This window comes from Canis lupus, chromosome 12 (genome assembly GCF_003254725.2).
Source record: "Canis lupus dingo isolate Sandy chromosome 12, ASM325472v2, whole genome shotgun sequence".
NCBI classification, from domain to species: Eukaryota; Metazoa; Chordata; class Mammalia; order Carnivora; family Canidae; genus Canis; species Canis lupus.
In genome coordinates, this window is record NC_064254.1 from 23,552,376 (window position 1) to 23,565,458 (window position 13,083).

At 33.4% G+C, this 13,083-nt stretch overlaps 1 protein-coding gene across 2 annotated transcripts in view; it reads right to left on the reverse strand.

Annotated features, from left to right (window-relative positions):
- COL21A1 (collagen type XXI alpha 1 chain) overlaps positions 1-13,083 on the reverse strand; it is a 240,435-nt gene that overhangs the window by 37,999 nt on the left and 189,353 nt on the right. For both annotated transcript variants that reach the window (XM_049092201.1, XM_049092200.1), the window contains 3 exons: positions 12,598-12,650; positions 12,422-12,475; positions 93-146 (listed from right to left, as the gene is read on the reverse strand). In XM_049092201.1, coding sequence (XP_048948158.1) covers positions 93-146; positions 12,422-12,475; positions 12,598-12,650 — 161 coding nt within the window. The remainder of the gene's footprint in view (positions 1-92; positions 147-12,421; positions 12,476-12,597; positions 12,651-13,083) is intronic.

Here is a 13,083-nt window from a genome sequence, read left to right on the forward strand (position 1 = left end):
AGAACAGGGCACCTGACAGGAGTATTTAAATAGAGGATTCCAGCACAGGAAAAGAACATCATATTTTAGAACTGAATTCAGAAGGTACTCACAGGCTCTCCCCGTGATCCATCCTGACCTGGAGCACCTGGAGGTCCTGCTTCTCCCTTTTAAAGGTTAAGAAAAGGGGGGGAGAGAGAAAGAGTTCCATTTTCAGGCATGCTTATAAAATAATAACATATAACATTAAATACTAAAGCACATTAGATATAAACATTATTTCTAGATTATTAGTAATGATGTTAAACAGTTACAGGTGGAAACTGTACTTGTGAGTACAGCATAACATACAGAATTGTTGAATCACTGCTGTACACCTGAAATCATCTATAACACTTCAATTAAAAAAATATAACATGTTATGCCAACTATACTTTAATAAAAAATAAATATTAAGTAAATAATAGAAAATAAAATTTTGAGTATCTATGAAAAATTCTAACAAGAGCACAGGATTTTTTTAGGTACAATTATAGATTTCTATTAACCAGTTAGGTTAAAGGCCTAAATAAAAGGAGATCTATATCCTGTTTATGGATAGAAAAACTCAATCATAGTCTTGTAGCTATAAAGTCTTCATAGCACAAAGATGTTAGATGTCACCAAGGTAATCAAAGTTTCAAAAGAAATCCCAAGAAGATTTTTGTTGTTATTTGGCAAAATGATTACAGGATTTAAGTAGAAAAACAAATTACCCAATAGCCAAGATGATCTAAGAGAAAGCCAGGAAGGTGAAATCAATTTGTTCCTAAACACATATGCCTCTGTGAGAGTGAAAGGTGTACACCGCCAACCCCGGGGAGAGAGAAAAGATCAGTGGAATATAAAAGGGAACCCAAAATTGCCTTCAATATATTCAGTATCTGGAAATGAGCTGTAACTGCAGCAAATGGTACTTGGACAATTAAATGTCATTAAAAAAAAAAAAAAAAACTAATAATCACACACATGCATGCATAGAGGAAATGAAGACCAAGGCATGAAAAAGAAAACTTAAAATATTTTAGAAGAAGATATACAAACCATATTTATAATCTGGGAGCAGAGAAAAATTTTTAAAATAAAATGTAATAAAACAAACCATATTTTGGTTATCTGATTACACTAAAAATATAGTGCTTATCAAAAAATACTTTAAAAGTCTAAAGCAGACTGCAGGTTAGAATAATAAACTTGCAGGTGATAACAAAGGGTTAGCAAATTAGTATCTAGAATTTAAAAGCCTTCTAATATTCATAAAAGAAATAAAATATAAAAACAGATTACATTAAATATATATGAAATTTAAAAATTCCTTCTGGATTATTGATTTTAACCCGTCCTGACATCAAGTAACTTATTATAAAATTCATAAAGTGACTATGTCAATATCAAATCTATATATGGCAGCAAATAACTGAGTTAATTCATAAAGTAACTCTGGTACTATGCACTTGGCGGCAGATAACTGAGTTAATTCATAAAGTAACTCTGGTACTATGCACTCACTCTTATGAGAGTAAGACATTACTTATCAACAAAGTAAATGTGACCAAGGTTTATATCAACTCTTTCATATTTATTTTTATTTTCCTTTTTACTTTAAAGTTGATCATTCTGTTGGAATGGAGCCAATAGATTGGATCATTCTTTTGGATCTATTAGAATTGATCATTCTAATTTGACCTTGCCTCCCAACAGTTGCATTTTATTTATTTATTTTTTAAGATTTTACTTTTTTATTTCAGAGAGAGAGAAAGACAGTGAGAGTGAGAGAGAGAGAAAGAGAGATCAGGAGCAGTGGGGAGGGGTAGAAGGAGAAACAGACCCCCTGCTGAGCAGAGAGCCAGCAAGACTCTGGGATCGTGACCTGAGCAAAAGGCAGATGTTTGACTGAGCCACCAAGGTGCCCAAAACAGTTGTATTTTATTTTATCTTATTTTTTTAATATTTTATTTATTTATTTATTCATAGAGACAGAGAGAGAGAGAGAGAGGCAGAGACACAGGCAGAGGGAGAAGTAGGCTCCATGCAGGGAACCCGACGTGGGACTCGATCCAGGGTCTCCAGGATCACACCCCGGGCTGCAGGCAGCGACAAACCGCTGCGCCACCAGGGCTGCCCCAAAATCAAAATAGGGATGCTGGGGTCCTTCAGATCAGGTCGTGATCCTGGAGTCCCAGGATCGAGTCCCAGGTCAGGCTCCCTGCACGGAGCCTGCTTCTCCCTCTGCGTCTCTGCCTCTGTGTCTCTCGTGAATAAATAAATAAAATCTTTTAAAGAATACAATAAAGCTTTCATTAAAAACTGAGTTATTTATGTTATTAAATTATTTGGAATTTTAATTTAGTATCCACCTATTTAAAATAAACACCTAAAGTGCTTATTTTTAGATGGCTATAAAAACTAGCATAGTTTTTAGTTACATGCCTTTCAATTACAATGCTCAAATTATTTAAGCATATTATTTTAAATCCACTCTTAGCATCCTCAAAGCTTTTCTCAAATTGCCAGTGTATATAAAACCATCTGACACTATACTTAATAAATATTAGCTGAATTTATTCCTAAAATATATAATATAGAGTCAACACAGGAGGGCAGGAGGGAGAAGCCTCTTAAGATACACAAATAGGCACATCCTCAGACATTTAGGCTTTTTGAAGCCTAACAGTCATTAGGAGCCATGATTTTGTTTTCTGTTCCGCGAAGTTCATTGCATCACAACAGGTAATGTTCTCTTCAATTATGCCACACTTTGTTTCATACAAGAGAAAACATTTCAGTCTACATGAGAGCAAGAAAGTAAAGCAAAAGCATTTTTCTTGTAAATACTTCAAATGCCTGAGTTGAAATAGGTCTAATGGGTGAAAGAGTCTCAGAATACATATGTACTGATGCATATGCCAACAATGTTTTCCATAGTTTCATATTCTTTTTTTTTTTTTAATTTTTATTTATTTATGATAGTCACACAGAGAGAGAGAGAGAGGCAGAGACATAGGCAGAGGGAGAAGCAGGCTCCATGCACCGGGAGCCCGACGTGGGATTCGATCCAGGGTCTCCCGGATCGCGCCCTGGGCCAAAGGCAGGCGCCAAACCGTGGCGCCACCCAGGGATCCCCATAGTTTCATATTCTAATGAATTTCCCAAAACTGTGGAAAATGAATCACAGAAGTTAGAACCAATACAACCTGCCTAACATAATCAGTATTTAGAAAAAAATTCAGCCATATTACATTATGGAATATGGATATTACATTATGGAAACACGGATTCTCCCATTTTCATGAATTCTTACATTTCATAAGCACAGTGAAATACCAATTCCAGCCAAATAGTTCATCTGTTCCAATTTTATTTACAAACACTAGCTGACAGCTGACAACAGAGGGAGTAAAGAATAACGTTTCTTTAAATTAACCAAATTGGGAAGGGAGGTGCTGCTGGCCTAATGGTTCTACAGAAAAGCTTATGAAAATACCAAAGAGAAACAAAGATATTTTTAGGATCCACTAAGCTTAAAAGCTCTAGGTCAAAAAGTCTGAAAAATTAAAGAAACAGGATATGCTGGGACCTAATAAAGCAAGGAAATACTGCAATGACTATATATATTAACAGTCAGGAGGATTCATCCAAGCCATTGGTTCTCATGTATGGCCCTCACATCAGCCAGCAGAGCTTCACTTCATGTGGGAACTTCAAAGTGCAAAATTCCAGGCTCTCCTGCAAACCTAATCAATCAGAAACTCTGGATGGTGGAGCACAGAAATTAGTTTTAACAGATGATTCTGATGATCTGAGGACCACAGCATATCTAAGTCTTTCGGCCACTTACCTTCCCATACCTCCATGTACTGTCATATGTGACTTGCTAAGCACATGTAGTTTAGCTCTTCTGTATATAAAGGGAAAAGGGCAGTTGTCAAATAGTAAAATCAAATCTGGGATTACATAACTATTTTGGCTGGTAAAAAATTCTCCTTTTACTTCTCCAATGACCCAATCTTTGTTTTTTTTTTTTTTTTTCAATTGGCATGAAGCTTTTTGAAAAGTAACTAATCCTCATCAAGGATTAGCAATAACCAAGTCCCCAAATTATTTGAGGATTTATTTTTATTGCTACTTCTTGTACATAATGATACATAGTTATATGAACAAAGTATCACTTATTCTTTATCATCTACAGCATTGATTCTTATACTAGCTGCATCAAAACTTCCTGGAGAGGGCAGCCTGAGTGGCTCAGCAGTTTGGCACTGCCTTTGGCCCAGGGCATGAATCTGGAGTCCCAGGACTGAGTCCCATGTCGGGCTCCCTGCATGGAGCCTGCTTCTCCCTTTGCCTGTGTCTCTGCGCCTCGCTCTCTCTCTCTCATGAATAAATAAAATCTTAAAAAAAAAAAACTTCCTGGAGAAATTGTGGACTCCACTCCAGAGTTTCTGATTCAACAGGTGTGGGGCAGATGCCAGGAATTAGCATTTCCAACAGGTTCCCAAAAAGTGCTGATATGGTAGCCTTTGCGACCACTGCTCTAGACCATGTCTCAAGATACTTACATAGCCCTTCTTCTCTTGCAACACCTCTCTACAATGACACTGTATAGTTTTACACCTGGCACTGAGTTTTACAACAGCCAGGCTATTCAACAGGTATCTTGTATATATAGGTGTTTTCTGACTTGCACATTCTTTAAAGGCAAGAAATATATACATGAGTTTTCTTTTATTACCTAGAATGCTTAGAATTGTGCTAAACAGAATGTAAAACTATATATAAGGGTATACGTCCCCTTCTTTAAAAACACTAAAGCATATCAAAGGAGGAGGAACGCGATGTTTATTGTTTAATGCTGAATATCAAGGGGATAAAGGAAATGGGGGAAAATACTTATACAGCATTTGCTGTTGTAAAATCATGCATACCAGTTATCACAAGATAGAGGTGAATAATCTCTACCGAGAAAGTCTCCTTTTGACTGACTGAATGATGTTTCATTGGGAGATGAAGGATGATTTCTTTGGGGCTATTTACCAAAAAATAATTAAATGCAAAATACAACTAACCTGTGAAATTCATTATTGTGACCAGAACCTAATATGATCATTTGATTGCTTTCATAACATGGAGAACCTGGTAAATGTCGATTTGTTTAGCTGGTGGAAAAAGGCATATAGCATGCCCCTAACTCTAATTTACCATTTTTGTAATTTATCCTATTATTAATTTCTTTCTTGATATAAAGGAATTGAAAAAATGTCATGCTAAAACATTATTTCTAAATCCAGTTTCTACAGCTAATGTCAAAGATGATTTATTCCACAAAAAGCAGCTATTTTTAAGAAGGAAATTTAACCAAAAACAGACGTGTAAAACTTGCATTGCATGTGTATTTCCTTTCATGCTATGGTCTCTAGTACTCACCCACAAAAAATTAAAAGAATGGAGAGTAATTTAGGTTGTGGTCATAGCAACCCTCAAAATCAGGTGGCTGACCATTAAAATATAACTTAATTTTGAGGAGTTTCCTTACTTTGTCGTTTAATACTTTATTTTGACTTTGAACTTACTACACAGTTTATTCTTAGTTCGTAAACAAATCTTTAGCATGCCAAGGGATATACAGAAAAATGTAAGACTTAGGGAACCTTTTGCCAGCTTACCAAATAAACAGACAAGAAGTTTGGGAGGAATCATACAGAGAGTGGAATCATACAAACTAGGCCTGGAATTCTAGCTCTGCCATGTAACTGACTGCATTTCTGGGTAAATTAATTCACCTGTCTTAATGTGACCTCACTGTCTAAGTGACATTAATACTCCCAACATGACGGATTTTTTTTTTTTTAAGAAAATCAACTAAGAGGCTTTGTGAAAATGCCTTGCCATCTCTCTAGGCACAGAAGGGATGATTCATAAAAGTTAACTGCTCCACTGCCACCAAATTTTGGAGTCTAGGGGCACCTGGGTGGCTGAGCCTCTGCCTTCAGCTCAGGGTGTGATCCCAGGGTCCTAGGATGGAGTCCTGAATTGGGCTCCCTGCAGGGAGCCTGCTTCTCCCTTTGCCTATGCCTTTGCCTATGTGTGTGTCTCTCTCTCTGTGTCTCTCATGAATAAATAAATAAAATCTTCAAAAACAAGTTTAGGTCTTAACAATCCTATGTCTTATGATTTGTTTTAGCCTGCATGATTTTCAAATAATATGGCATTTTTATATATCTACTGCTAGGGCTTAGCATTATTATTTTTAAAAATGAGTATCAAAATGTTACTAAACCTATCAGTGAATTTTATTATAGACTCAATCTTTTAAAAGAGAAAAATTTCAGATTTCTTTTAAAAGAAAAGACTAACTCTATGTCTGAGATAAGAGAAACAGCTAAAAATTACTGAAAAAGAAAGCAAACAATAGAAGAATGTGCAAAAGTTTAGCAAGCAAGTAAGAATAATCAAAAAGAAAAAATGCAATTCTGATACATAAAAAGTAGATTTCCAGCTAAAATTATTAGGGGAGACAAAAAAGTGATAGTTGATAATGTCAAAAGCCACAATCCAAAATTAAGATGTAACATTACAAATATCTATGCAACAGATAAAGACTACATTCATGAAACAGAAGAATAGATGAAAATGACTAGAGGACACAAATACCTCACTTTCTGTCCCAAAAAGGTAAAACAAAACAAAAATTAAGTATGCAGAATATTTAAAGAATATATTCAATAAAGAAAATTTTACAAAAGAATATTGAGTTTCACATTCTCAAAATAGAGATTTACCTTCGTATATGACAGGAAACATTTCTGACAATTGACCATTTATAATAAATCCAAGAAAAATTGTAACAAATCCAATTAAGAAGAAATGATACATAACACTGATATAGTACAGTAAAACCAGAAATTGACAACAGAATCAAAATAAAAGGATTTTAAACCTAAAATTTTTTAGACTTTTAAACAATTTCTAAGAGAAAATCAATATTATAGAATTTCTAAAAAATAATGTTAATGAAAACATTGCACATTAAAATAAAGGGAATAGGGATCCCTGGGTGGCTCAGTGGTTTAGCGCCTGCCTTTGGCCCAGGGCCTGATCCTGGAGACCCGGGATCGAGTGCCGCGTCGGGTTCCTGGCAGGAGCCTGCTTCTTCCTCTGCCTGTGTCTCTGCTCCTCTCTCTCTCTCTCTCTCTCTCTCTCTCTCTATGTCTATCATGAATGAATGAATGAATGAATGAATGAATAAATAAATAAATAAATAAATCTTTAAAAAAATAAAAAATAAAGGGACTACAGTTGAAGCAATAATCAAAAAATATGTATAATTTAAATACTAAAAGCAAAAATTAGGCAAGAAAATAAATGAATTCAATAATCAATTGTAAAATCTAGAAAAAACATGAGAAAAAAGTAGTATAGACAAAAATAAACACACCAAAAGTGGAAAATTAATGATTAAATTACAGTGTTGGATCTTTCAAAAAAAAAAAAAAACATAATAGAGAAGCCAAAATTTCATTTATAATCAAGCAAAAAACAAAAACAAAAAAAAACTAGAATGCAAAAGCATAAATATCCTAAGAAACAACAAAGGGGGATTACTGAAACCAAGAAAACTTCTTAAAAACCAGAAAGGAATTTGCATAATTCTGTACAAGTCATTTGAAAAATCTAGATGAAATGGCTAATTTCCTAAGAGAATGAAAATTTACTATTATGAGAGATAGAGTGCTTAAGCCAATCAATTTCCACATAAGAAATAAGAGAAAGTTACCAAGAAACTATTCAACATAAAGAGCATAAGGCCCAGATGACAACGGAGAAGATGACGGAAAACTCTGCAGTGCGATGAATTCAATCATAACCACCAGTAATACATGATTATTACAAAATATATAATATCAAGAGTGAAAGAACATTAAAAATTCTACATTAAGAGGACAAGAATATGGCACAAAAATAGGCAAATAGATCAATGTAACAGAACAGAAAGCCCAGAAATAAACCCATGTATATAGGGTCAATTAATCTTTGACAAGGCAGAAAAGAATATCCAATGGGAAAAAGTCTCTTCAACAAATGGTGTTGGGAAAACTGGACAGCTACTAGCAAAGAATGAAACTAGACTGCTGACTTATACCAAACACAAAGATAAATTCAAAATGTGATAACTGAAACTATAAAAATCCTAGAAAAGAGCACAGGCAGTAATTTCTCCAACATCAGCCATAAAAACTATTTTTTAGATATGCCTCCTGAGGCAAGGGAAACAAAAGTAAAATAAACTATTGGGACTACATCAAAGTAAAAGGCTTCTGCACAACGAAAAAAACAATCAACAAAACTAAAAGACAACCTCCAAAATGGGAGAATATATTTGCAAGTAATGTTTCTAACAAAGGGTTAGTATCCAAAAAATGTAAAGAATGTATACAACTCCACAACCAAAAAAACCAAGTAATCGAATTTAAAAATGGGCAGAAGACATGAACAGACATTTTCCCAGGAAGACTTACAGACAGCCAACAGATCCATGAAAAGATGCTCATCATCACTTATCATCAGGGAATGCAAATCAAAACTACAATTAGATATCTTCTCATACCTGTCAGAATGGTTAAAATATAAAACACAAGAAACAAGTGTTGGAGAGGATGTGGATAAAAAGGAATCCTTATGCACTTTTGGTGGGAGCACAAACTGGTACAGCCACGGTGGAAAACAGTATGGAGGTTCCTCAAAAGTTTAAAAATGGAACTATCCTATGATCCATAATTGCATTACTAGGTATTTACCCCAAGAATACAAAAACACTAATTAAAAGGGATACATGTACCCCTTTTTATTGTAACATTATTTACAATAGACAAATTAAGAAAGTAGCCCAAGTATCCATCAATAGATGAATGGATAAAGAAGTGATATACACCCCCTACTCACAAAAAATATTATTCAGCCATAAAAAATAATTAAATTTTGCCATTTTCAACAACATGGATGGAGCTACAAAGTACAATGCTAAGTGAAATAGACAAATACCATGTGATTTTACTCATATGTGTAATTTAACAAAGCAAATGAGCAAAGAGAAATAAAAGGGAGAGAAAAACCAAGAAAAAAGACTCTTAACTATAGAGAACTTATGGTTACCAGAGGGAAGGCCCATGAGGGGATGGATGAAATAGGTGATGAGGATTAAAGAGTACACTTTTCATGATGAACACTGAGTAAAGATAGAATTGTTGAATCACTGTACTGTACACCTGAAACTAATGTAACACTGTATGATAACTACACTGGAATTAAAAATTTGAACATAACAAAATAAATAATTTTAAAAGGACAAGAATATTGCAGTGTTATACATAAAATATGCAAACAAACTGAAAATGAAATGAAATTAACTAATTTCTTGAAAGGTACAAATTACCAAAACTTACTCAAGAAGAGAAACTTAAAAAGCCCAATATTTAGTAAAGGGATTTCATCAGTAATTAGAATCTTCTTTACACTTACAAAGCTCAAATCCAGATGATTTCATTGGGAAATTCTACCAAACAAGGAAACGATGATACCATTTCTACACAAACTCTTTCAGAAAGAAAAGCTAGTATTATCCTGATACCAAAGCCATACAAAAAAATCACAAGAAAACTACTGACCACTATCTCATGAAGACAGACATAAAAGTCCATAATAAAGTATTTCCTAATTGAATCCAGTAGTATATAATAATATAAAATAGCCAATTGGCATTTATCCCACTAATGCAAGATTAGTGTAACAAACAAAAATCAATGTTATACATATTAATGAAAAAAGGGAGAAAAATAATACAAATCAATAAATGCAGAAAAATGTTTTTGACAAAATTCAACACCTAATCATAACTAAAGAGAAAAACTCTTAAAAGACTACAAATAAAAAGGAACTTCCTCAAGCTGGTGAAGGGTTTCTACATAAAACCAACCACTAACAGTTACTGGTAAAAGACTACCTAATGAAAAAAAAAAAAAAAAGACTACCTAACATCAGAAAAAGGCAAAAATGTCCACGCTCAGTCCTTCAATACTGTATTGGAGGGCCTGTAGAGTGAAATAAAATTACTAAAATAATTTTAAGTCATATAGATTAGAAGAAGAAAACTGTTTTTATTTCTAAACAATATTATCATTTATCTATGTAAAAAAAATCTAAGGAATTTACAAAATAAGTTGCAGGAATCAATGAGTTTAGCAATATATTGTAAGATATATGATCAACATACCCAACTAATTCTATTTTCATATGCTGGCAACAAAAAATAAATAAATCTTGAAAAATCTATTCACAAGAGTATTTTAAAAATAAAATATTGGGGTGCAAATTTAAAAGATACTTAAGATCTGTACACTGAAAACTACAAAACATTGCTGAGATAAATTAAAGAAAAATTATAATTGTAATGACATACCAGTCATGGATTGGAAGACTTACTGTTACAACCATAACTCTCCTCAAATAAGTGTAAAGATATGTATATACTGTCTTCTAAGAGAGCCTTGCTGCCCCATCTTGAGTAGGAGCTGGACTTGGTAACCCAATTCCAAAAAATGAATGTGGAAGGGAAAAAGCAGTATCTTCATAGTGAAGAAACATGACAAATACTACCATAGCCAAATGATCAAAGTTAATATAATCAATGACTAATCATGTGGATAACAATACCCCCTCATATGAAATGGGCACTTAACCTTTGTGTTATCCTTCTCTCCCCACCAAAACAAAATAAAACAAAAACAAAACCTGTAATTCCAGCCTAACATGAGGAAAACATCTGAAATACCCACATTGAGTAACATTGTACAAAATACCTAACCAAAGCTCTTCAAAACTGTCAAAGTCATGAAAAACACAAAACTGAAATTATCATAGATTGGAAGAGACTAAAGAGGCATAACAAAATAATGCTTTATGGTATATCCTCAATTAGATCATGCAACAGACATTAGTGAAAAACTAATAAAATTCAAATAAACTATGGAGTTCAATTTACAGCAATGTGTTGATACTGATTTCTTGGTTTTAACAAATGTGCCATAGTAATGTAAGGTGTTAACATCAGGAGAAACTGGGTAAACTATGTACAGGAACTCTGTGTACTCTATCTGCAACTTTCCTGTAAATCTAAAATTATTTCAAACAAAAAAGTATACTTCATAGAACTCAGAAGACTTTTCTGTAAAATTTTTCAGGCTGACACTTCGGCTTATGTGGAATTTACATACACCTAGTATATTCATTACAATTTTAAAAAGAAAAACAAATTTAGATACCTACACTGTCAGATTTCAAGACTCTAAAGCTATGATAATCAAGACAGCGTGTTGTTGACAAAAGAAGTACAGATTAGTGGAGAGTCCAAAAATAGTTTCACATGCATCAATCAAATCTTATTTGGCAAAAATGCTCATGTAATTCAATGGGAAATGATAGTCTTTTTAACAAATGATCCTGAAAGAAGTGGGTCTACTAATGAAAAAAAAAAATCAATCTTGACTTTTTCCTCATGTTATACATAGAAATTAAAATCATCAAAATGAATCCTAGGCCTAAATTTAAAGGCTAAGATGATAAAATTTTAGAAAATATAATTTTCTAAGTGTTCAGAAAAATCCAATTCTTTTTCTTTTAGAAGAAAAGAGAAAATCTTGTAACTTTAGGTTAGGTAAATATTCTTAAATATGACACAAAAGGCATGAACCACAAAAAAACAAGAAATTGGACTTCATCCAGATTAAAAACTTTCCCCTATCCAAAGACACAACTAAGAAAGTGAAAAAACAATCCAAAGATGTCAAGGAAGTATTTTCAAACATATATCTGATAAAGGAGTTATATCCAAAATACATAAGGAAGTCTTACAGCTCATTAATAAGAAAATAAAACCCCAAATTTTAATAAATGGTCAAATGTTTATTGAATAGACATCTCACAAAATAAGATCAGACCAACGGGCCAACCAGCCCATAAAAAGATTGCCAGTCATAATGGAAATGTCAACTAAAACTCCACATTCAGAATGGGCTAGTCCACAGATAGAAAGTAGCCAGAATTGATGTTTCAAAAAGATCTAAAATATAGACAAATCCTTAGTTAACTAGACTAAGAAAAAAGAGAGAAGACATTAAAATTGATGCCACAGAAATAAAAAAGATCACATGGAGCTGTTATGAATAACTATATGCCAACAACAGTAAAACAACAGTAAATAAAACATTTTATATTTATTTATTTATTTATTATTAATTTTATTTATTATTTTATACCAATGTCATAATTTTTAAAAATGTCAAAGATCAGCACATTTTTTCCAACATTCACTCACAAGTACAGAAATCTTTCGGTTTTTTTATGTAAATACCTTATAACCAGGGCTACCCATTAATCCATCCTTGCCATGTCTTCCTGGTTCTCCCTAAAAAATAAATACATGAATTTTAATACATTTTTGCACTAATTTTTCTTTCTAAAGGAAGACAGTATAAGGCAATTTTTATTTAAAGTAAAATACTCAAGAACTTTTTCTATCGAACTCACAGCACGTCCAGGGAGGCCAGGAAAACCAGAATTCCCCTTTTCACCTTTTGCACCCTGTATTAAAAACACACACTTAGAAACCAAAAATTTTATGTTTAATTTTTGTTTTTATTACTCAGAGAAGCTTCATTTTTTGTTTGTTTAGCTGACTTTGTGCTTATGCATTCAACACTTCGCACAATGATTTTCTGCTCTTCAATAAAGAAAGCATGTTTGACCTTGGCCTGGCCACATGTAGCACATATGGAACCACCATAGCCCTGCTGACATGTTTTTTCATTTTAGGCAAATTCCTAAGACTTTAGGTCTCACAGCACAAATTCTTTGAAGTTGGCTTGGGCATACATATGCGGATCTTGGTGGTTTCTCAACTTTCTTTGTATAAAGGTAAACAACTCTTTTACCAAGAGTTCTGGACAGCCTAGTTTTGCTTGAGACTGTACTGTAGGTTAGCCTGGGATGGTAGCTGAACTATTCGGAATGCCT